Source organism: Miniopterus schreibersii, assembly GCF_964146895.1.
Source record: "Miniopterus schreibersii genome assembly, chromosome: 9".
Classification (NCBI taxonomy): domain Eukaryota; kingdom Metazoa; phylum Chordata; class Mammalia; order Chiroptera; family Miniopteridae; genus Miniopterus; species Miniopterus schreibersii.
In genome coordinates, this window is record NC_138118.1 from 15,593,804 (window position 1) to 15,620,090 (window position 26,287).

Below are 26,287 nucleotides of genomic sequence, written 5' to 3' on the forward strand. Positions count from 1 at the left end.
TTTAGTGAGAGTTCTCACCTCCACCCTTGAGATCTGATCACCCTTGAGATCTGATCAAGTTCCTCATCCTCCATCTTTGATGTCTAAGTCCTTAGCCTGCCTTTACCAAGAACCCTCTTAGGTCAGTTTAGCAGGAATCCCCCTATCCTTAAGTTTCCTCCTAGTAATTTTTCTATCCACTGACCCCCTTGCCCTGCTCCTTGACTATAAATCACTGCCTGTCCTTGCTGTATATGGAGTTGAACTTGATTTCTCTCCCCTATTACAATAGATTTGACCCCTATTACAATAGTGTTAAATAACATCTTCCTTACCATTTTAACAAGTGTTAGAATAGTTCTTCTTTAACATTTGCCATGCCCTTTGGACAATAACGATGGATAGCCCATGGCCCAGTAGACCTTTCCTCCTTGGTCTGCTCTAGAAATCAGGTATCATTCCAGGCTCTTGAGCTCCTCCTCCTAACCAGCCTCCAGCTGACACATGGGCAGCCATACAGCTCAGATCGAGTCAGTGACCTGAAAATATGGACCCAGAGAATATGGACAAACTTCACCTAATTCATTCATTCATTCATTCAGTCAGTCAGTCAGTCAGTCAGTCAGTCAGTCAGATAATCAAGGCATATGAATAAGTGTAAATGGTTTCTGAACATAAATATATTTTTAAAGAGAGTCCTTATTGGTATTATAGACATAAAATACATATACTCAAAGGATAAAATATGTCTTGTGCTCTTTTGAATAAAAAATCATAGCAGATGCAGATCTTTGATGCTCCAATGGTCCCATGAACAAACTCGCTGGCCTGGTTTTGGACAAAGAATTATTTGAAATTTTACCTCTTGGGTTCCAAGTATTTTTGTTTTTGCTGTTAATAGAGAGACTTTGTTATAAAAAGCCTCCTCACCTAGAGCTCTGGTGATTTTTCATGTTTTATTTATCTCTCTTATTTGGCTTAAAATAAGGTAAGGACTTGATAAAATTCAAAATGAACTGAATTTTGTGTTGTCGGGTTCAGAATTTTCTTCTTGAATCTCTCTCTTCATTGGGGCTGTTATTGAAGTGTTCTGAAGGAAGTGGCGTGTCAACCATTCATTGGTTCTCATGGCTTTGCAGTGGGAGCAAGGCCTTTGCCTGATTTGGTAACATCCCATATTCTTTTGCCTCTCAGCTGTTTTTCTTGTAATGTCGGCGGGTGACGGTTGTCCACTTTCACTCTCCTTCCATGAGGAGGCTCCCGAGTCAGATTCTTCACTGTCACACTCAGTGGTATCACTGTCACGTTGGGTCTGATTCACCTGGCTGAACTGCAAATGGTGCCTAGATCGTCTTCGTTCAAGATAGGCATTGACCAAAGCCACTTCTGAGTCAGTTGTAGGAGTAAATTGGCCCTGCTTTGGTTTTTTCTTCGTTTGTAAAGAGTCCCAGGCACCATCTTTGTTTTGCCACTTACAGGAAGTATCTTTGCTTGCTAAGGATCAATGAAACAAATCAACAAGTTAGGCACATTATTGATTACTGTAACTTCACATTACCTAAGGAAGGCTATGGCATGTGTGGCCTCACTCTTAGTTGCCATTTGCCAAGCTACCACTTTTCAACACTTATTTGCAAGTGTTGGCAGCCGACTGCATTTTCCAGTACCATACCAAATCTTCCAAATACTAGGAGGTAAAAGAGATGCTTGACATATTACTTTTGAAGTTTCATGGACCCTGATATGAGATCAAGGGAAAAGTCTCTAAACTTTTCCAGAGAAGGACCCTTTTCCCCTTTGAAGTCTTAAAGATTTAAGTGTGTATATGAATGTGATTTGAGTAGCAGGAAGCTAAAAATAATCTTTTCTTTATACAGTGGTATGCTGGAATTGGCTGGTCAAGAGTTTGATAGCTAAGCTTTCAGGAATTTTGTGAGACAGTTGTTAAACGCAGCCATTAGTAAAAATTAAACTATTCAAATTTACCATTAAATCAGTTTATTACAAATAAACCTAATTCTCAAAACATCACTTCCTAATTATTTTATTATGATGTATGCTCTTGAAGCTATTTGTCTGTTGTATCTGGATGTTGGAAATACCATATAATGATGTGTGACTGTGCATCTCTTCCCAGCTCCATGTTCAGTGGCATCATGTTGATAACTTGAAATCGGATTGGGTAGAATAAAAATCAACAAGAATTAAAAGTCAGGCATTGGTTTATGGTTTTGTTGATTGTCTAGGTTTAAAGTGATGGAGAACATGGTACTAACATAGATTTATATTTAAGTGTCATGCCTGTATCCACTATATTGTGAATAGCACCCCCAAAATGAGGAAATATTCTTCCAGAGTATTCTAAAATTATTATCCAATTTTCAAAGAAGTCACTCACATTACTGACAACCAAGTTAAGTTCCAACATACATTTTCTTGTTCCTTTCATATTACTCTTCAAGGGAGAGTAATGGAACTACACTTATTCCTCAATTGCAGACATAAGTTGGCTAAGGATGCAAGAGTCTGGTAAAAATCAAGGAAAGTATTTTGTGAGAATCAGTGGTCTGTATGGAATTTACCATAAAGAGTATTACACATTTTATTATTTGTAAATTGTGTGATATGCATCCTTTATATCAGTAAAACATTTTAAATGTGTACACACATACAAACATTTTTGGAGGGCCAGTTGTTAAACATTTTCCAGCACATCACTGCTTATAGGTTATTGAAAAAGATGTCATTTACAGCTCATAATCTTATTGTAACTCTAACCATAAAGTTATGTAAAAGGGAAGCTGTATGAAGGGAGAATGCTGAGGAATGAAAAGAGAACTTGAGCTTTACCTACCAGTGATTCATAGCCCTTACTAAATTAAAGTAACTCAGTTATCCTGAACTAAAGCAAGAAACTCATCCAATGAGCCGCCACAGGTCTGGGGAGGCCCTGTTCACCTCTGCTGCTTGCTTTCCACACTTAGCACATAGCTCTCTCATCTAAGTCCAATACTAAATATGCACTGGCTCTCACCTTTACTTACTAAAATGTTTGTCCTACTGTCTTCCTTCTTTTTCTTCTCAGACATCTGTTTCAGAAACATGGTATTAGTGACAGTGATCTTACATCATACGCACCTTAAGATCATCCACACCCTCAAAGTCCCAATTAATGTGTACAGATGCAAAAGTTGGACAGTGAAGAAGGCTGATGGGGGGGGGGGAATGGACTTATTGGGAATGTGGTGTTGGAGGGGAGCGCTATGGATACCCTGGACATCCAGAAAGACAAACAAGGGGGTCCTATAGCAAATTAAGCCTAAACATTGCTGGAGGCAAAAATGACAAAACTAAAGCTTTCCTACTTTGGGCAAATCATGAGAAGGCAGGGAAAACAGAAGGTAGCGGGAAGAGGAACAAATAGGAGATGGATCAGCTTCATCACAGAAGCCATGGGCATGAGTCTGCTGACAACAGGACACTGTGGACATCACTCACTCACAGTGTGGCCAGGAGTCAGAGCCACTCAATGGCAGGTAACACATACAATGGTCATCATAGTTGGTTGCTTTACACTTTCTCTTCTGCTGACCATTAGGGAGACCATGCTTTGGTAGCAGAATCGACCAAAATGTTTTTGAACCAAGCAAAAGGAACAAAGACTTGAGAGAAAATAATACTAATAAGGAGCTATAGGTTATAAAGTTTTCCTGTACTCGCTCACATTACAGAGAACTGTCATTTAAAAAGAGATTTGATGGTACTATGATTAGTTTTTAAAATTACTTTTTAAAGGACATTTTATCAAGTCACATTATCAATAATTCTTTCAGATCTTTACTTGAATTCATAGACTTAATATCTCCTAAAGCCTTTAGAAACTTTCCTTCAAAATGCAACCATAATATATATGATCTGTGCATATGGCAACCAGAATGGATTTCTCTGAATAGTTCTAATTTCAAATATTCTGCCCAATACTCGATAAATATATGTGTTCCATTTATCAGATAAGTGTCCTACTTTTTGATGCTGAAGATGGTTTTGTCAAATAATATAAAGCTCCTCCTCCTTCAGAATGGATCAAAAACTTTAGGAATATTCAAAACACTTTTGACACATAATAATTCTTCTGGGAATGTATCACCAGGAAATAACCCCCCCCCAAAGAGAGGAAGCTTTGTGTACAGAAATATTCATCACAGTGTAATTTGGATATCATAAAACACAAAATTCAAAAATAGACAATGGTTAAATAAATTACATTACAATTATGTAATCATATAATATATAGTTGTAAAAATTTTGATAAAAGTATGTCATAAGGTGAGGAAATAAATGTTATAGTATTAAGTTAAAAATCAAGATGCAAATTTGTACATGCAGCATGATCACAAGTTAGCTAAAAATATGAAAAGAAAAAAGGGATTACAGAAGCGTTAGCAATGGTTAACTTTAAGTGGTGAAAGTATTTTCCTCCTAATTTTTCAAATTGTCTAAATGAGGGAAAAACAAATTTATATAGAAAGTCAAACTTTCTTTGGGTTGAAAAGTACTTTGTTTGGGTAATCATAACTGCAACCTAAGATCCTTGATCTGATTGCTACAATGGTAAGCAAGCATCTCTAACCAGATAGCTCTTTGCTTTTTGGGTTATTGCAACCATTCTCTCAAAGCCTTAAAAATGGAATCCTCTTTTAAGATACCACTTTTTTAAAAATGGTTTTGGAGGCCTTGTTTTAAATTTAATATGTATAGAGATGATTATGAAAAGATTAGACATTTATAAACCTAAAAGTTAATAGTTGTTGGTTATTTCTATGTTATCTGGAGTGGGACTTCTTTCTTTTTTTTTCCTACTTTCTTATAATTTCCACATTTTCTATATGCATTGTAATGGAGGGGGGAAAGTGTTTAAAACACTTATTAGGTTTTGCCCTGGCCGGTGTGGCTCAGTTGGTTGGGTATTGTCTGGTGCATCAAAAGGTTGCTGGTTCAATTCCCAGTCAGGCACATGCCTGGGTTTCAGGCTCAATCCCCGGTAGGGGGCGTGCAGGAGGCAGCTGATTGATGTTTCTCTCTCTTGCTCTCGCTTTCTCTCTTTCTCTCTCCCTCCGTTTCGCTTCCTCTCTCTCTCCAAGTAAAAAATAAAATTTTTTCAATGGCAAATCCCGAGGAAATCAGCGCGCTTCGTGTTTGAGGACAATTACCACCACACTTCCATCACTCTCCTACCATTACTTCAAGGTTTGTAAATAAAGGCTCATAGTTTAGCAGAGAGAGTGAAGTTCAAAGTGAAGGGAAAATTCCATCCTTCTTGACTAGTCCTCATATGGTTCTCAGATTTCAAATCTGTGACCCTTTAGAAGAAGCAATTCAGCCGATTTTAGCTGCCGTAAGGGAACAAAGTAAAACATGAAACCTCTGAGATAATCAAGGTTTTAATCAGCACTCAATAGATTTAATTCAACTATTCTTTGAAGCGAACAAATGACATGGCAGGAAACTTGGGTCTACTGTCCCCACTGTCACTAAGCACTTGTGTGAGACTGGACAAGTCACTTAATTTCTTTGGGCCTTATCAATTTTAAAAAGGACAGATGCTGATATCTTACTTGCTTACAAACAGGAGACTGGACCATACGCAGGCTTGAGGTCTTTGAAGCTCGGGTCTTTGTGACTCCAAAGAGCTAATGCAAGCAAGGGAACAGAAGAATATAGCTTAGGCCTCTTAAGTCGCCTTCAGGATAAAATTGCCAAGAATCAATTTCAATTTTTTTGTTAATTTTCTAGAGTAGCTTTTCTTGCCAGATCAGACAAATTCAATATACTTTGTTAGGGAGTCTAAGATACATATAAGCTGTCGCTTCTAAATCTTTTGGCAAAGCATGTACCTTATGAAGCATTTAAACTTTAGATGAAACTTCTTAGGGGGAAGGGGTGGTGAAGGCAAGATTATTATAATGGAATCCAGCTGGCACAGACATAACAAACCCCCTCCTCTCCATCTAGAGCTGATAGAGCACTCAGTCTAGCTGACCACCAACAGCCCAGCGTTCTGGCTGTAATGCTAAAGGATGGTGGTCTGATTAATCATCAACCTGGTATTAATGGCCAACAAGGACTCCATGTCAGCGACTTACAAGAGCTCGGTTACTCATTATATGCTGGAACAGCACAGTCCTGATAAAATGGGTTACTTTATTCCTAAGAGGATGGTATTTTTTTTCTGCTAGTAGGTGGTCTAGAGTGGTGACTTTAGTTCTGTTTAGTTTTGTTTAGTTCTGCAGCTTATTCTATTCAGAGAGTCTATTGCCCAATTCTAAAATCCCCCAAACGCTACAATATATATCCTATAAATACAACTTTTTAATTTGTGATCAGAATTACCTAGCTACGCAAGGAATTTCGAGGACATTAACCAGTAGGGAAGTTTATCCCAGCATTACACAGCATGTGGACAAAGTGTAAACAACCTCAATATCTTAAAATTGCAGATTTGTTATGGTGCAACCACAGACAAAACAAAAGTACGCAGTCACTAAGAATGCTGTTGTGTGAATATAATTTGGAGAAGTGTTACGATATAATACTAAGTTTTAAAAAGCAGGATATGAAAATATATACTATAACATAATGCCAACCATGTAAAATCAAAGATAGAGAAATGGAGAGATATATATTGGTATAGAGAAAAAGAAAAAAACTAGAACATTCTCCAAACTGTTAACAGTGGTTATCTCTAAGAAATAGGATTATAGTAGTTTTAAATGTTCTTCAGCCTTTTCTATATTCTTGGATTCTCTAGAATAAGATTGCACTATTTTTAAAACTAGAAGGCAAACTTAAAAGTAGTTTCATCAAAGTAAAGTGGATTTATTTTATGAAAAATCCCCTAGTATACAGTAAACATGTTATTTAAAATGAAAAAGGATATCCTACCCTGATAGGAGCCCGAGAGAAGAACATCAGGACCAAAATAACGACAAAATACCAAAAGAGGAAGATCCCTATTGCCCCACAAGAGTCATCCTGCTGGCACTCGTAATCCTGATCTGGAATGGTGAAACTTAGAGGCATGGGGGCAGGATCTACTTCCCAAAATAAGGAAAGAAGTTTTCCCATGATGGCTTCTTGCTCCAAAAGTAAAACATGCTCAAAGGGATGAAAATGACCGAAGTACTTCACTCCACATGTATGACAACCTCCTTGGCAACCGATTATGACACACACTTCAGCAACTGTGACAGAAACTGACAAACCCTTCTTGGATTTCTAAATTTTTGGAAGATTTATCTAAATTACGTTTATGAAAGTTTATGGTCTTTCCTCATAGCTTAATATAGTGTGTTCTGCCTTATTTTCCCCCCTGAAATTTGTACATAGAGTAGACCCTTAAACAACATTGGTTTGAACTGCATGGGTCCACTTACAAGAATTTTTTTCAATAAATACCTGTAGTGTTTTTGATCTGCAATTAGGAGCCCAAGGATGCAGAGAGAAGACTGTGTGCATTGATCTATGCCATTTTCTATAGGGGATCTGAGCATTCTCGGATTTTGGTATCTGTGGGGTTCTGGACCCAAACCCCTGCAAATACTAAAGGCAGTTAAGTTTTGGGGAAGACAAAAGTTATACTTAGATTTTCTACTGCAAGGAGATTGATGCCCCTAGCTCCTGTGTTGTTCAACAGTCAACTGTACCGTATTTCCTTTTTTTATTAAGTATATATATATATATATATATATATATACATATATATATAGAGAGAGAGAGAGAGGGAGAGGGAGAGGGAGAGGGAGAGGGAGAGGGAGAGGGAGAGGGAGAGGGAGAGGGAGAGGGAGAGGGAGAGGGAGAGGGAGAGGGAGAGGGAGAGGGAGAGGGAGAGGGAGAGGGAGAGGGAGAGGGAGAGGGAGAGGGAGAGGGAGAGGGAGAGGGAGAGGGAGGAAGGGAAAGAGAGAGAGAGATAGAAACATTGATGATGAGAGAGAACCATTGATTGGCTGCCTCCTCCTGCACACCCCCTAATGGGATTGAGCCCGAACCCCAGGTGTGTATCCTGACCAGGAGTCAAACTGGCAACCTCTTGGTGCATGGCATGATGCTCAACCAACTGAGCCACACCAGCCAGGGCTGTACTGTATTTTCTTTAAATAAAGTATTCTAATGTCTTTAAATCTAAGTCTCTGAATTACCTTTTTTTTCAGTCTCTTATGATTGTAAATTAACGTACACAATTCTAATGTGTTATAGACTGAACTCTGTTCCCCAAAATTCTTATGTTGAAGCCTTAACCTTCAATTTGACTATAATCAGAAACAGTGCTTTTAAACAGGTAATTAAGGTTAAAGGAGGTCAGAAGGACGGGGCCCTAATCCAATAAGGCTGGTGACCTTATTAGAAGAGGAAGAGCCACTGAGGATGTTTGAGCACAGAAAAAAAGGCCAGGTAAGGACACAGGAAGAAGGCATTCATCTGCAAGCCAAAGGAGACAAGCCTAAGGAGAAACCAGTTCTGCTGGAGGATCTTAGACTTTCAACCTCCAAAACTGAAGAAAATAATTCTTTTGTTTAAGCCACCTAGTCTGCAGTATTTTGTTAAGGCGACCATAGCAAGCTCATACTCAGCGCCAAGGATAAATCTAATTGGAGTAGTAGTAGTGTTCCTTTTTAACCCTTGAGTAAATGCACAGTAATTTATAGTTTGCATCAAAAGGGAAACTATCCATGTGTCTGCTGTGAATTACATCAAATGTATACAATTTCTTCTTAGGAAAGAGCCAGACGTGGGGTAAGGAGGAAACTGGTATTCTCAATTTGACTGTACATAGAACCCTTTCACTTTGAACAATTTTCAAGTTAGTTCATTTCTCAATGTAAAACTAGAGCAAAACACCATTGCCACTAAGGAAATCTAAAAATTATAAAAATCCCATGCTAAAAAAAAATCTGTTAGGTCTTCAAGAGCACAGCATGCCTTCATTTTTTTCCCCCATTAACATGTAATACCACAAAGAAACTTCATTTTCTTCTATTTGACTTTAGGAGCATTAGGAAAAATTTTGGTCTTTGGGACCTGCATGATGTAACCATCCACTAGCTTAATGATGTTTTCATTAAGGGCACACTTATCTGCATTCTCAAGCGCAAGTCCTCAGGCCCTGCCCATGCTGACAGTCACCTGCCGCAGGCCTTCTTCGCCTCCTCCAGGGAGCTAGTGGGGTCGGAGCTGGGCCCATCCTGCCTCCTCTGGGTTCACACAGCTGCCTCACCTGCCCAGTAATGCACCTGCCCAGTAAAGCACCTGCCCAGTAATGCACCTGCCCAGTAAAGCACCTGCCCAGTAATGCACCTGCCCCTAATGCACCTGCCCCTAATGCACCTGCCCGCCCTCCCTGGGGCTGAGCTCCTCCAGGCAGCAACCAGAGAGGGCTTTTACTTTTACGTCTCCTTATGGTTCAGTGGCACACTGTAGGCGTTTGTATTTGTTAAATAAAACCAAACAACTCTATGATGAACTTTTCCTCGGGATCAGTAGTTCTTCCAAAGAAAATGCAGGAAATTTAAAGATTTTTTTTAAAAAAAAACCTCAAAACCACTAGCAACTTTTAACAAAACACGTTTCAGTTTTTTTGTTACTGCTGCTCCCTCATTACAGGGATATTTAAGAATTAACACGGGGTCAGGACACGATTTTTTTTTTTTTTTTAAACACTAATGTGAGAAATGCTTTGTCATTGCTGATGATGTCTGGACACTTTACAACGTACTCTATCCTACAGATTAGCCCCTCTACTGAATTAAACGAAAACGTGAGCCCATAAATACCCTAAAGAAGCTAAAATTACATTAATATAGAAACTTAGCTTCTTATAGTTATTACTTTACACTGAGGGTTCAGAACCTGGACCGAATCGCTGTTGCTCAGCTTTCTCCCGGCACCTGAGAGCCAGCGACAAATCCGAGAGTGTTTCCCTGGTAACGCATTCAGCCCCCGTCCCTCCCCCACCCTCCTCTTCTCGCGAGAAGAGAGAGCCCTTTCTTCCGGTTATGTAGACCGGCAAGCCCGTCTCATTCGCCCATTCCATTGGCTTCGCGCATGTGCAGTAGAGAGTGGCGCGAGTCAGCGGCTTCCGGCCGAAGATCATGGTGCGTTTTCGGGGTCATTTTTGTGCTTTCTGGACGCAGAAGGCACGCGGGCCGTGGGAATTCCGCGTCTGTGGATCTGCCGAGAGCTCAGCCGGGGCGGGGGGCGTGTGGCCAGGTGTCCCGCCACCCTTAGAGGAGCGGAGGAAAGAAGCAACAGGGGTTGCTAAAGTTCGTACAGGAGAGTCAGGGAGGGAAGTTCGGTGGCCTGGGGAATTTTAACTCCGGCGGGGGCGGGAGGGCACTCCCCTGTACTCTGGGATAGGACTCCACAGAACTGGAACACATCTTACACTTGTAAGCAAGAGAGGCGGCCTAGCAAAACAAAAGAAATGTAAATCCCAATGCGGACCAAAACTGAATGCATTCTTCGCCCCACTCGCCCTCATCCCCCTCACATGAATACTGGCCCTTCCAAAACTTAAATAAAAAGCAAAACTCAGATTTCTGGCGTGTATCCGTCAGAGTGCAGAGTTAAGATCATAGGGATTAATGGTTTCTGCATAAGGCTTTGGGAGAGTCTTTGCCTATGGCTTAAATCGAATAATTGCTCCCGAAACTTGGTATTTTCAGTTTCTTAGATTAGCCCTTGGGTTAGTCCTCGTGACATATTTCAAAAACACAATACAGAGTAATTGCAGACGTAACTACCAACACTGAGTTGGAAAATAAGACATTTTTAATTATTGGGAGTATGAACTTGTTTCCTGAAGTGACCAGCCACTTCTTTGTTGATTACAACATAGTGTCAATGAGGTTATAATTTAGGGCTCCCTTTTCATACATTAATATTAAAATGTAAAAAAATTTGAAAAGATTTTAAAGATGAGGAAAACTATGTGAGTTTTTACTTACTGTTATAAAGGACACAAGTGTGGTGCCTTAAATGGAGTAGTTTCTTTTGATTAATTCTTGTACTTTTTGTTTGAACAGATGCAAGGGGAGCCAAACCCTAGTGCTTCTCTTATTGACAGAACCATCAAGATGAGAAAAGAAACAGAAGCTAGGAAAGTGGTTTTAGCCTGGGGACTCCTAAATGTATCTATGGCTGGAATGATATATACTGAAATGTAAGTTAATTAGAAAAAAAATTTTTAAGAGGCCAATGGTTGGTTCCATAGGTTTGTGTTTGTTTTGATTTTTGGTGTTTTTTGTTATTGAAGGACATTGAAAAGCCTTTCTAATTTTTTCAGGACTGGAAAATTGATTAGTTCATATTATAATGTGACATATTGGCCCCTCTGGTATATTGGTAAGTAATTTTCACTGTGATTTAGAGTTACTACCAATGAAAAACTGCATTCAAGTTTAATTCAACTTAGTATCCATGCCTTCATTCAACAAATATTTGAGTGCCTACTTTGTTCCAGAAACAACGCAGCAGGAAGGGAACCAAGTCCCTGCTCTCTTGGAAGGAACTTTCTAGTAGAGGAGACAATCAAATTACACAATACAATGCTAGATGATAATGAGTTCTGTGAAGAAAAATAATTTGGGGGTAGTGAGATTTGTATTTGTTACTCTCCCTGAAATGCCTTCCTTCTCTAATTTTTCACCATTCAAGACTAATCAGATTTCTTCAACAATGATATCTTCCTCAGTCTCCTTGTTCCTTCATGTCTGCTGTCTGCTTCTGTATGCTCTTCCGAAGTTCTTGGGTAATAAGAGTCCTTGTGGCCATTAAAGGAAATGCCATTGTCTAATACACACATTAATGTAAAGTCTGTGGTAGAAGTGGTGTGGAAAGTGGAAGAGCAAGAATTTTGGAATCTTGATACCCGAGTTGGAATCATGGCTTCAATAACTGGCTCTGTGCTCCTGCAAAAGGTCACTTAATTTCCTACAACGGTTGATTGATCTTTAAAATGAAGGTGAAAATGTTAATTGTACAAGTTTTAAGGATTAGTGATAATATTTTGAAACTCACTAGTAAGTACTCTACACATAAAAGACGTTATTAAGTGGTAGCAGTTATAAGAAACAAGTTTTCCATTTGTTGTTAATTTGCTAAAGTCTATAAAGAGTTTTGTTTCCCCCTTTAAATGTTCCACTACCACCCTTTTTAAAAAAATTATTTGTTGTTCTCTTACAGAGCTTGCCCTTGCATCTCTCTTCAGCCTAAATGCCTTATTTGATTTTTGGAGATATTTCAAATATACTGTGGCACCAACAAGTCTGGTTGTTAGCCCTGGACAGCAAACACTTTTAGGGTTAAAAACAGCTGGTAAGTATTTTACATCTTTTCCAAAGGTAGGGGAAAGGTTGGCAATAACTCTTTCTCAGTTTAATTTTCCTTTTCCTAGACTCAGCTGGAAGGGACTTGGGCCATCTGGTTCAAATATATTATGTAGGTCTACAATAAATTGTCTTACGACCAATGACTATCACTCCTATTTGTATAAATTAAATGGAACTTGCAATCAGTAGCCTCATGAAAGTTTGTTCCATTGTTTAATTACAATTAAAATTAAATTACTGATGCTTGCTACTAATTCCTTATTTTTAACTTTGTGGAAATGATGAACAACTGATTTGTATCTTTTGGTAATAATACTTTATGTAATTTAACAACCAAATTATTGTTTTCCCTTTTTCTGAAGAAAAAGATTCAGTTCATTAAATCTGTTTTCATAGAAATTTTATTTATATATATATATATACACACACACACACATTTTCTTTATTTGACATTTATTTATCTATTTATTTCTTCTAGTTGTACAGACTACTCCTCCACATGATCTGGCAGCAACCCAAATTCCTCCCTCTCCACCTTCTTCAATTCAGGGTCAGAGTGTGTTGAGTTACAGCCCATCTCGTTCACCCAATACCACTCCTAAGTTCACTACCAGCTGTATAACTGGATACAGCCCTCAGCTACAAGGTCTGTCATCAGGTGGCAGTGGTTCTTATAGCCCAGGAATGACCTACTCACCCATCAGTGGTTATAATAAGGTAATGACTCCTTTCTCTTGGCCAGTCTCTTTTCTCTTAGAATTGGGAGGTACCTTGGCAGTCTAGTGAGTCGAAACTCATTTCATCAATGAAGAAATTGCCCCTTTAAGAGCCAATAATAAGCCCAGATTTTCTAACACCTAGTTAGAAGTTCTTTATACCACATCTTTAGTGAAAGAAAGATGTAACTTTTGCAAAGATGATGAACTGAGGTTCACCATCTAGGATCTTACCACAAGGTCTTTAAGACAAGTTAAAATATGGTAATTTTACTTTAGTTTCCTTTACTCATGTTTCCCCGCTTTGCTTCTTTATGTGAAACTTTTGTATAACCTTATAGAATTTTAATGCTTTTCATCATGTTAGAGTATCTTCTAAACATCTTCTAAGTTAAAAACTGGATTATCATGTAGTTTGACTCGAGTGTGGACACACTCCACTGGATGATTAGAAATCTTCATTCCAGCTTCCACTGTACAGTGGGCTTTTGTTCTGATTTTTAGACTCGATAGAAGCAAAATTGACAAATTTGAAATTGTGACTCCTGCCTGAAGCATAAGACTAAAAGAGGGGCATGAAAAGGGAAGTGGTCACATTTTCAGATGCTCTCACCAGTTAGACTAACCTCTCTATAGCTACTAGTTAAACGAAGAATGTCTGGAAATGAAATCTATACAGTCTTCCCTTACCCTTTTATATAATACTTCTTTGTAATGAAATTCCATAATATTGATTACCCAATAATAATTTTGGCAAGTAATACAATTTAGAAAAATGTGTACAAGTTACATATTATGAGAAAAAATATATATAGTGATAATTCCTAACCCATAGGTAAATATGACTTTTTAAAATAGTTTTAGTTTGTTTTCATGAGAAAAGTACTATATGATCATTATAGAAAGTTAGAAAATTAGAAGAAAGATTAGTCAAGTCCTGTCACTCAAACAGTATTAATGCCTGCTTAATACTCATCTAGTGGGCATACCATAGTTTACTCTTGAATATTTAAGTTATTGTCATTTCTTAAAAACTATTACTCTGTACTGAATAGGTCTGTACATGTAAATTCATAACATTGCTTAATTATCTTTTTTCAATAAGGTTGTAACTTTGAGCACAAGATTATGTGTTTTATTCATCTTTTTTTTCTTAGCATAGTACATGATTTATAGATGCTGTATAAGTGTTTGTTGAACTGAACTAATACCTTGGAAAAGTTAATAAAATAATTATTTTGGGGGGAGGAATGCCAAAATCAACTGTGAAGTAGAAAACCTAAATAAATCAAGGAAGAAAATTTTATTTTTTTTAATTTCTCTTTATTATTGAGAGTATTACCGGTGTCCACTTCCCCCCCCCATTGATCCCCTCCACCCTGCACCCCCCAGGCCTTCCCCATACTATTGTCTGTGTCCATGGGTCATGCATTTATGCATATAGGTTCTTTGATTAATCTCTCCCCACCCACTCCCCACCCCCACCTTCCCTCTGAGATGCCTCAGTCTATTCCATGCTTCTGTCTCTGTTCCGTTCATCAGTTTATTTTGTTTATTATATTGCGAATATGAGTGAGATCATGTGATACTTGTCTTTCTCTGACTGGCTTATTTCGCTTAGCATAATACTCTCTAGTTCCACCCATGCTGTCCCAACTGATAAGAGATCCTTTTTTACAGCTGCATAGTATTCCATGGTGTAAATGTACCACAGCCTTTTTATCCACTCATCTATTGATGGGCACTTGGGCTGTTTCCAGATCTTAGCTATTGTAAATTGTGCTGCTGTGAAATAGGGGTACATAAGTTCTTTCTGATTGGTGTTTCGGGTTCCTTAGGATCTATTCCTAGAAGTGGAATCACTGGGTCAAATGGCAATTCTATGTTTAATTTTTTGAGGAACCTCCATACTGTTTTCCATAGTGGCTGCACCAGTCTGTATTCCCACCAGCAGTGTACTAGGGTTCCCTTTTCTCCACATCCTCGCCAGCACTTGTCGTTTTTGATTTGATGATGGCAGCCATTCTGATAGTTGTCAGGTGATATCGCATTGTCGTTTTAATTTGCATCTCTCTGATGATTAGTGACTGAGCAGTTTTTCATATGTTTCTTGGACATCTATATGTCCTCTTTGGAGAAGTGTCTATTTAAGTCCTTTGCCCATTTTTTAATTGGATTGTTTGTCAAGGAAGAAAAATTTTAAACCGTTGATCAAATACATCCTCAGAATACATGAGGGCCCTGAGGTTTTTATCATTGTTTTTTTTTTAATTACAAAAAAACACTTCTTAAACATTTGACTATGAAAATTTTCATATGGAAATGAAGGGACTAGTACAATGAACTCCTGTGTATCACCCATCTTCAATAGTTACTAACATTTTGTTACTGTATGAACAGATAATTCTAATCCAATAAAACATGTTAAAAGTATAAACTCTAGGGTCAGAAAACTGGATTGAAATCCTGGTATGATCTTGAGCAAGTTACCTAAACTCTCATATCTAAAATTAGTACAGTAATAATATTTACCTATTATTAAGAGAATGAAATAAGGTCATATATATTAAGCATAAAATATTATGCCTCTTGAGCAAGGATAAACCAATTAATGAAACAGTAGCTCATATATAGTTGTAGTGTATAAGGATTAATATGTTCATTGGAATAAAAGAGAAATCAGTGTGGAAGAGGATTAACTTTCATTCTCAGGCAGCATTAGACAGTGTTAAGATTTGTTAATCATGTATTATAACCAAATATAAATTGATCATGAAACCCTAGCAGAAAAAAATTTACAAAGTACTGGACTCAATAGTTAAACTTAGTGCAATATTTTTGTTGAAAAGAATATAAAAATGTTCATATGCTTTAATCAGATCACTTCCTAAAGGATGTTATCAAATTAAAGATTTATGTACAAAGATGTTACTCATAACAATTACAGTAGCCAAAAATTGTGGTCAATCTAGATGTCTAGAATAAGAGAAGATAAAAATAAATTATGATATATTTGTACAATGAAATACTATATAGCTAGTAACAATGATATTTCTAAAGATTTTAATTAATTTTTGATCATCACCCAAGGATATGTTTTTATTGATTTTAGGGGAAGAGAGAGAGAGAGAGAAACATTGATGTGAGAGAAAAACATCAATTAGTTGCCTCCTGCATGGGCCCAGACCAGAGATTGAACCCGAAACCTAGGTATGTGTCCTGACTGGGAATCGAACCCTCAACCTTCTGGTGAACGGGATGACACGCCAACCAACTGAGCCTCCCAGCCAGGGCTATAAAGGAATTTTATAGGAAAATTCTTAGTTAGCTTTAAATAAAATGGGGATATAAAATGAAAAATTAGACAGTATTGTGTTATTTATGTGAAAAAATATATTCACATAGCCATATACATCTAAAGATTCAAAAATACATAAAATGTGGAAAAGGATTATATTATCTCTGGGTGGCAGAGTTCTAAATGTGACTTTTTTTTTTTTTCATACTTTTTTAGTTTTTTTAAAACATGCATATATTACTTTTTAAAAAAACTAGTCTTTATATTCAGAGCAGTTTTAGGTTCCCGGCAAAATTGAGAGGAAGGTACAGAGATTTCCCATGTGCCCCCTGCCTCCACACAGGCACAGCCTTCCTGACTGTCAATATCAGGCACAAGGGTGGTACAGTTGTTACAATTGATGAACCTACACTGACACAGCATTCTCACCCAAAGTCCATGGTTCACATTAGGGCCCACACTTGGTGGTGTACATTCTGTGGGTTTGAATAAGTATATAAAGACATATATCCACCATTGTGGTGTACAGAGTATTTTTACTGCCCTAAAAATCCTCTTGCTCCACCTATTCATCCTTCCCCCAACCTCAGCTCCTAACAACTGATTTTTTTTATTGTTCATGGTTTTGCCTTTTCCAGAATATATAGTTGCCATTTTACTGTGTGTAACCTTTTCAGATTGGCTTCTTTCACTAAGTAATATGCATTTAAGGTTCCTTTATGTCTTTTCATGGCTTCATAGCTCCTTTTAGTGCTGAATAATATCCCATTGTCCAGATATACCACAGTTTGTCCATTCACCTGCTAAAGTAGGTTGCTTCTGAGTTTTGGCAATTATGAGTAAAGCTCTTATAAACATCTGTGTGCAGATTTTTGTGTGGATGTAAGTTTTCAACTCCTTTGGGTAAATACCAGGAAGCACAACTGCTAGATCATATGGTAAGAGGATGTTTAGTTTTGTAAGAAACCATCAAACCGTCTTCCAAAGTGGCTGTACCATTTTGCATTCCCACCAGCAATGAAAGAGAGTTGCTGTTGCTTCACATCCTGGTCAGCATCTCGTGGTGTCAGTGTTTTGGATTTTACTATTGGTGTATTACGTTTTGAAAGTCAATATCAAAACAAAAGTAAATTTCAATAAAATAAAGTTTTTTAATTTTGTATAGTTGGCAAGCTATAGTCCCTCCCCTCCTCCATACCCTACCACCGTGGGACCAGTGGAGAGCAGTGGATTGCGATCTCGCTACCGTTCTTCACCCACTGTCTATAACTCCCCTACTGACAAACAAGACTACATGACAGACCTACGAACTTTGGATACTTTCCTTAGAAGTGAAGAAGAGAAACAGCATAGAGTTAAGCTGGGTATGTATATTTTTTTTAGGTCTAATATATATATATTTGGTGTCACTTTACATTATCCTATAAGCTATTATTTTCATTACTTTGATTACCCATATATAAATGTTTAAGTCTTTTTTACTTGTATACCTTGTGTAGCTTAGGAGAGAAATACATTTTGTTTTTATATTTTATGCAGTTAGAGTTCACCAAATTTAAGAAGTAAAATACAACTGAACTGAGAAATCTTGAACCTTTCATCTACATTAACATTGAAAGCTTTTTCATATAATGTAAGTTATAATTTTTGTTTAAAAGTTTAGGCTATCAAATGTTTTTGAAGTGGTGCATAGCAAAGCTCTTTGAAGCGATAGTTGTCTCCTTTTCGGTAGACCTTGGGAAGGTTGGGGTGGCCAGGAAGGATGTAGGACAGAGCATGGATTTACGCTAGAAGTACTGCTATTTTTCAGAACATTTTAAACTTATCTTTAGTTTACCTTGGGAAACAATGTTAGAAAATGCTAATCTATTTGGGGTGGATTTGATTATTACAAAGTCAATTATTTGACACCAGATTAGGTTATTGAGCAGGGTAATGATTTTTCCCCCTCAGGAACTTTCACAGAAAGCACATTAGGTGCTAAAGCATGGCCACAATGAGGAAGCCAGTTATTGGACTATGGCTCTTTGTGTCACTTTAAATCTCTCCATTGATTTTTAATATAATTTTGCCTGGAATTGCCACAAATGTCAAAGAAACAAATCAGTATTATCTTGTTATTTGTTGATACATGCTTTTTCTTTTTAAATTTTGGAATAAGTATACTGAAAATTATAGGGTATAATATGAAGAATAACCTATTAACCCTCTACATACCTTTGTCATAGCCAGAGTTTTTCTGACTTCCATTTTTATTTCTTCTTTGACATATAGGAGTTGTTTGGAAGTATTGTTATTACTGATTAGTGTTGCTTTTAATTTCCAAATATATGAAATGGAAGGCTAGGTTATCTTTTTTCCTGTTCTCTAAACTGATTGTACTGTGGCTATAGATTCTGATCTGTACCCTATTGATTTTTTTGGTATTTTTTTTTCAGGCTTGCATTTAGGACTGCTGTGTGATTACTTTTTATAAATGGTTCTTGGTATATTGAAAAGAATGTATAGTCTCAAATATTGGACTCCATATTTGTTCATTTAGTAAGCTTTTTGATAGTGTTCTTAAATTTTTTATAGTATTAATTTTTGTCTGCTTGATCTATTAGTTACTAAGGAAGTGTGTTTAAAACTCCCACTCATTGTCTCCCATTAAATGTCACCTCATAATTCCATCAAACTTGCTAAGTATCTATGAGATATGTTAAGTGCATGTAAACTCAGAATTGTTAATATCATTCTGGTTAATTACTCCTTTTATCACTTAGGCTTTTTGCCTTCAAGAGTATTTTGTCTGACATTAACATAGTCTTCATTTGGTTAGCATTTTCCAGGTATATCTCTGTTTATACCTATACTTTTAACACTTCTGTGCCCATAGGTTTTAGTTAAGTATTTTATACAAATTAATTTGTAAATAATTAATTTGGTGGGGAGCTACTTTGAGACTATACAAATATCCTCTTTCTCATCAGATTTTGACTTGCTAGTTTTAACATCCTTTTGAGAATATTTTCAAAATTAATTATTACTATGCTGGTTGTCATAGTGGCTTTCTAATTCTGTCATTGTTTTTTGTTTGTTTGTTTGTTTGTTTGTTTTGTTACTCCTCACCCAAGGATTTTTTTCCATTGATTTTTAGAGAGAATGGAAGGGAGGAAGGGGGTGGAGAGAGAGAAACATCGTTGTGAGAGAGACACATCCATTGGTTGCTTCCCACACGTGCCCACCAGGGCCAGCAATCAAACCTGCAACCCAGGTATGTGCCCTTGACCAGGAATCGAACCTGTGACCCTCAGTGCACAGACCAGCTCTCTAACCACTGTGCACACTGGCCAGGGCTGCCATCGTTTTAATATTTACCTCTTCTATGTTTAACTTTTTTGTGGTAAGATATACATAATATTTATCATTTTAACCATTTTTAATTGACTTTATTGGGGTGACATTGGTTAATAAATTATATAGGTTTCAGCCCTGGCCTGGTGGCTCAGCTAGTTGGAGCACCGCATATACCAAAAGGTTGCAAGTTCAATCCCTAGTCGGTGCATATGGGAGGTAGCTGATTGATGTTTCTTTCTGGCATAGATGTTTCTCTCTCTCTTTCCCTCTCTCTCTCTCAAAAAAAGTGGTCGGGTAAAGATTAAAAAAATTTTTTTATAGGTTTCAGGTGTCCAGTTATATAATACATCAACTGTATATTGTATTGTGTGTTCACCACCCCAAGTCAAGTCTCCTTCCATCACCACATTTTCACCATTTTTAAGTGTATAATTAATTCAGTGTATTAAGTACATTCACATTGTCGTGCAACCACCTTTCATATTTATTTATTGGTGTTCTGTAAAATGGATCTTTTTTTTCTTCTCAATTATGTAATTTATTTTGATGGTTAGATTGTCTCAGGTTTGGGTAGTGGGCCTCTGGCTTCTGTGTTCTTTGGACATGACACTATCATTCTTTGAGCACTTATTTTTTTTAACTTTCCTGCACCAGACTCCTTTTGTATTTTTTCTGGCTAACTAGCTCTAGAGTCAGTCTGTTTCTCTAAGGGCTATAATTGCTCTTAGTGAAGAATAATATTTAGAAATTAATTCTGGGCATTGGATATACCATGTTAGTGGGATGTCATTACTCTAGGTCTTCTCAGCAGACAGCTAGGAAATATATGTATATACATTCACACACACGCACATCTATATGTATTTCTACATCCATCTATCTATATGAATCCATCAGTTGATTCTTGAGCAACATGGATTTGAACTGCATGGGTCCACTAACACGTTTTTTTTCCTTCAATAAATATGTACAGTACCGTAAATAAATTTTCTCATGATTTTCTTAACATTTTTCTCTAGCTTACTTTATTATAAGAATACAGTATATAATACATAAGACACACAAAATATGTGTTGACTTTTCATGTCTCTTGTTCCTGTCAACAAGAGACTGTTAGTAGTTAAGTTTTGGCAGAGTCAGAAGTTATACATAGATTTTTGACAGCATGTGGGGAGGAGGGTCGGTGCCTCTAACCCCCACATTGTTCAAGGGTCAACTGTATGTTCAAAACCATGGTTCATACTAATACCCCAGTTCCAATCTAGCTGTCCTGGGTTTAGTCTAGCCTCTTCTCCCTTTCCGTATTTGTCACTTTCTCCAGTGGTGAGAAACCAGGCACTTGTGTACTCTGCCTCACACCCACTTTTTTGCTAAAGAGCCACTTCATCCCTAAGTACTTCACATGCATCTCCTAAGAACAAGGACATTTTCCTTTCTACCTGCAATATGATTATCAGACTTAAGATACTACCATTATTCATATTCACGTTTCCTACAATTGACACAGCGATGACCTTCGGAGCTTTTTCCCCCCTTTTACTGATGCAGAATCCAGTTAAGATTCATATATTGCATTTAGTTGTCATGCTTCTTTTGTCTCCTTTAATGTAAAACATTTATGGTTTTTTCTTTGTTTTTGTGTGTGTGTTTTATGACATTTACATTTTGAAGAGGTCAGGCTAGTTGTATTGCACATTTGGATTTATGTGATCATTTTCTCATATTAGATTCAGTTTAAATATGATTTTTGGCAAGAATACAACTTAGGTGGTGGTGTATACTTTCCAGTGTATTACGTCAAGGGACACATGATAATCTTTTTGTTCCTTTATTGGTATCGTTAAATTGAATCACTTGGCCAAGGTGAGAGCAACCAGATTTCTCCCTAATAGCTTTTCCCTTTTGTAATAATTAATAATCTACAGTGTGATTCTTTGAGACTTGTGAATGTACTCTTCCCCCCACCCTTTAAACCAGAGGTTTTAGCTAGCATCCATTGATGGTCCTTTCCCAATAAGTTAATACAGTGGTGGTTTCAAAATGGAAGCTTTCTAGTACTTCCATTTCTTCTACATTTAGTCGTTTGACATTCTTTTATAGAGAAGTTTCTGGTTACCCTTCACTCCACAGTTTGTTTTAGCTAGTTTGGATTCACAGTTGGTTCTTTCTTTAGCAATGTCTAAACTGCCTTTTAATTAACTAATTGAGTTTTTTTAATTTGTATTTTTTTCATTTTTCAGAGTTTTATTTGGTTCTCTTTCAAATATGCCTGATTTATTTAGAGTATCTTGTTTTGTTTCTGTTTTCAACTCTTCTTCCTATCTTAGTCACTTTAAACATACTTTTAAAAAGCCTCTGTCCAATAGTTCAGTTATCTAAAGTTTGTGGAGATAAAATACTAACATTTTTTTGTCTTGTGGACTCACGCTTTGAGGCTTGTTTCCTTGTGATTTATCTATTTTTTTGTTTGTGTTTTTGGTAGGCTCGTCTTCAATAGAGTTTTATCTGCTTTTTTTTTTATCCTGGGAAAGCTGGATGGAAGCCTTGTTTCCCCCCAGAAGTTTTGTATATGACTCTGCCAGATCCCTAAGGAATATCATTAACTTTGAACTAACATAAGTAATGTTTAGGCTTGAAGGATTAATCTCCCAACAGCCTAAAACACACAAGCTTCCTTGTTATCTCCTGGTGCCAGTGGTCAGATTATTTTCTTATCCACTGAGAATGTGGCCCTTTGAGGTTCCTGGCCCTGTGCCAGGTGCAAGGGATGGAAGTTAGAGAAAGGTCTCAATCCAACTCTCTACCTCTTTGAGGCCTACATCTTCATTTCCAGTTTCCTCTTGGCCACTGAAATCCAAGGTGATAGGTTTCCCAAAGCCTACAAAATTCTCCAGAGCAGCCACACTATCAGCTTACACACTGGCCACTCTGATTTTCAATTCCATCTTCATTTCTAGCCATTGGCTTTTCCTCTTAACTTTTTACAAGCTCCATTATACATTGAAACAAGGTGTTTTATTTTAATAAACAGTTTTAGATATATATAGTGGGAGATATTTCAGGTTACCTGGTTTGTTATGTTGCCAGAATTCAAAATTTCTTTGTGTTTTGATCCTTAGTCTTTGGGGTTCTCCAGCTACAGGTTTTGTCCGCTCTGTTGTGGGCAGTGGTCATTACAGAGAGGCCCTATGTTACCACTGCTTGCTGTATATATTTGGTTTGTTCTTTGGCTAATGCACAACAGATAGTAAAACTTCTTATTTCTGTCATCTTATGTCTATAATTTATATAAAACTTTTGTCATGTAAAGCCAGGCCTTGCTGAAATTTTTCTCAAGTTAAAATTCTCTCTCAGAAAGCTTGATTATTATTTTTGAAGTTAATAGTCAAAATGACTAATCAAAATAGAATAACTTTGTGTTCTATCGTGACCATGTCTTTTACCTTTTTATTCCATTTAACTCATTCGTGTTGGTTTAAAACTTCTTTTCTTAATGGTGATTCATTCCTGTAAGTCAATCTTGCCATGAGTCCTACTTGAAAATGTAACTTTACATCAAATGTGGTATTTCTTTACTGTGCATAATTATTTATTTTTATGCCAGCAAGAAACATACTAGTATTCACCTAAGGTGCCAGCACAAGACTGGCTGACCTTCAAGGTTTTGATGCTGTGAATTGAAATGTTGTCACACACCCCTTTCAGAATTTCTCTTCCTTTACCTCTGTAAATAAACAACATAAGAAAAGCAGTTTTATTATTTTCTAGTCACTCCTCTTAGAAATTCTGCTAAGATTTAAAAAACAAACAAACAAAACCTTGTTTGTAATTTTTGTGTGTGGATGTGAAGTATCCGTTGGTATTTTTGATACTAGTTACACTTTAAAAAATGAGCCCTTCCTAAGTATACAATTGTCTTTGAAAACTTGCTATTTATTCTGTGCTAGATACTGTGCTAGGTGCTAGGGGCAAAATACTCCCTGCCCTCAAGAATACCGCATTCTATTTGGAAAAAGTTAAACTATGGCCCTGGCTGGTTGGTTGGAGCTTCATCCTGGACACTGGAGGGTCTCAGGTTCCATCCCCAGTTGGGGCTTGTTTGGGAGGCAACCAATCGATGTTTCATTTTTACATGGACGTTTCTCTTTCTCTCTCTCCCCACCACCTTCCTTTCCTCTCTAAAATCCCTTTAAAAAAAAATAGCATGTCTTTAGGTGAGGATTAAAAAGAGAGATAATAGACTTTATTTTTTTTCATTGATTTTATTTTATTAAAAAACTTTATCTTTAGTGTTGAAAGCATTACAGATGTCCTTTTTCCCCCACATTGACCCCTTTCTACCCCACTGGTAATTATAGGATTAAGTCCCTAAATGTAAATATTTACATTTCCTAGAAGTAAATTCAGAAGTGTGATCAGTCTCTTTTAATACAACTCAGGAATTATTACAAGATATGAATAGAATACAGTGTAGTGCAGGGAAGAGTGAGTTTAGTTGCTAGCCCAAAGAGGAGTTTTTTAATAGGATGCTGTAGTTATCCCATTCAGAAAGAGCTTCTAAAAATTCAAGCAAGGAACTTCCATAGCCTATTTCCTGAAGAAATTTCTCTTGTTTCTCATTGAATCATTAGAAAATCTTAGAGAATGAAACAAGCTTAATTTTACAACAAAAAAACTCCACTTTCAACTACTTATGCATATGGCTTCAAATTAATACCGTTAGGAAATGTCCTTGTTAACTTTTAGCACAAGTAGTCCATGTTCTCTAAAGAAAAGACAATGTTTGGGAGGAGAAAGAAGAGAGAAGCCCCTTGAGGCTTTGTCTTCCTTGGTTGCCATTGCCTCTGTGCCTGGATACCCAGTGTTCACATACTAACTCTACAACATCAAAATTACTATAACACACTGACACTCTTGAATTAATCATTTGTAGGAAGTCCAGATTCTACCTCGCCTTCCACCAGTCCTACTTTCTGGAACTACAATCGTTCTCTGGGAGATTATGTACAAACTCTAAAGAAGTTTCAGTATCAGCTTGCCTGTAGGTCTCAGGCTCCATGTGCTAACAAAGATGAAGCCGATCTCAGTTCTAAACAAGCTGCAGAGGAGGTAAATGGAAAATTAAATGATTTACAGATTATTAGAAAGTCGTCTTTTTTACTTCTGGAACATTATTTTTTCTGTAACCTCCACTTTTACTGACTGGCACACATTACAGAGTGGAAAGGCTCCTGTCTAACTTTGTGTACCTAAAACAAAATTGAATTAAATGTTTTACTCTTTGTGACACATTAGTGATATTAGTGTCCTGCCGAAAACATTTTTCTGCATTCATTTATAAAAAGGTATCTCAAATATCAATTTGTACTTAACGTATACAAGATTCTTGCTTTTAAAATATATTTAGATTAGGACATTTGACAGCCTAATTTCATCAGTTTAATACCAAATACAGGATTTTTACTTTGTTCTTAAAAGCAAGAATTTTTTTTTTTTCTTTTTTAATATATCTTTATTGATTTCAGGGAGAGGGGCAGAGAGATAGAAACATCAATGATGAGAGAGTCGTCATTGATTGGCTGCCTCCTGCAAGCCCCCCACTGGGGTTCGAGCCCACAACCCCGGGCATGTGCCCTGACTGGGAATCGAACCTCGATCTCCTGGTCAATGCTCAACCCTGGCTGGGCAAGAAAAATGTTTTTTAAACAAACCAACATAAGGGATTTTAAAGATATGTCTGCATGAATAGCAACAAATGCTTAATAAGAAAGTTATTGCATATTAGGTCAACACTGATGCTTGTGAAGTTTTGTGTGGTTTTTTTCCCCCCAAATATTTTGAGGTTGGGGAAGGAATAACTGATTTCTGGCAGGATTTTTTCCTCACTGTTTATTTAAAACATATTTTTAATAGGTTTGGGCAAGAGTGACTATGAATAGACAACTTCTTGATCATATGGATTCATGGACAGCTAAGTTCAGAAATGTAAGTTTAAAATTACTCTTTGGACATTATTAATGCCTCTCAATATGCAAAATATGTTCTTAGACTATCAGTTAGAGATACTAATTGTGAATTAGATATCAGAATTACTAAAATTATATGGATAACATATATAAGGATAAACATGGCATTTACCTTCTGGTGTGTCCATTTTTAAGGGATTTTTTTCCCCTCTGTGTTTAGTAAATGTCTTTTGAATAGATAGAGGAACAATATGACCTCCTTCCATTTCCCAGCATCTCAATTTTATTTTCCAAAGAGCTTTTCTGTCAGAGCCTATTGTGTGTCTAGAGATGTGAGGGAAACAAAAATGAAGTTCTTGTGCCCTGGCTGGGAGGCTTGGTTGGTTGGAGCACCAAAAAGGTTTTGGGTTCGGTTCCCCATCAGAGCACATACCCAGGTTTCAGGTCAATCCCCAGTCAGGGCTTGTACGTGAGGCAATGGGCCAGTGTTTCTCTCTCACACCTCTCTCCCCCTCTCTTTCTCTCTCCCTCTCTCTTTCCTTTCCCTCTCTCCCTTCCTCTCTGTCTAAAATCAGTAAACATATCCTCAGGTGAGGATTAAAAAAA

The 26,287-nt window shown here is 37.1% G+C and overlaps 2 protein-coding genes across 4 annotated transcripts in view; one reads left to right on the forward strand and one right to left on the reverse strand.

Moving 5' to 3' along the window:
* Positions 1–645: 645 nt before the first annotated feature.
* Positions 646–7,104, reverse strand: SSMEM1 (serine rich single-pass membrane protein 1; the record flags this gene model as incomplete). The annotated part of the gene is made up of 3 exons (XM_081147015.1): positions 646–1,473; positions 3,014–3,068; positions 6,922–7,104. 3 exons carry the CDS (start codon positions 7,102–7,104, stop codon positions 986–988), a joined length of 726 nt encoding a protein of 241 aa, XP_081003141.1. The 3' UTR covers positions 646–985.
* Positions 7,105–10,064: 2,960 nt separating this feature from the next.
* The window catches only part of TMEM209 (transmembrane protein 209), a 30,434-nt gene continuing 14,211 nt past the window's right edge, over positions 10,065–26,287 (forward strand). For 2 of the 3 annotated variants that reach the window (XM_081146930.1, XM_081146931.1), the window contains exons 1-8: positions 10,065–10,127; positions 11,058–11,194; positions 11,318–11,376; positions 12,217–12,348; positions 12,841–13,079; positions 17,542–17,740; positions 24,649–24,824; positions 25,629–25,700. In XM_081146930.1, coding sequence (XP_081003056.1) covers positions 10,125–10,127; positions 11,058–11,194; positions 11,318–11,376; positions 12,217–12,348; positions 12,841–13,079; positions 17,542–17,740; positions 24,649–24,824; positions 25,629–25,700 — 1,017 coding nt within the window. In that variant the 5' untranslated portion in view covers positions 10,065–10,124. Of the gene's footprint in view, positions 10,128–10,178; positions 10,296–11,057; positions 11,195–11,317; positions 11,377–12,216; positions 12,349–12,840; positions 13,080–17,541; positions 17,741–24,648; positions 24,825–25,628; positions 25,701–26,287 lie in introns of those variants that run through there. The other variant, XM_081146932.1, reaches the window with a different exon arrangement.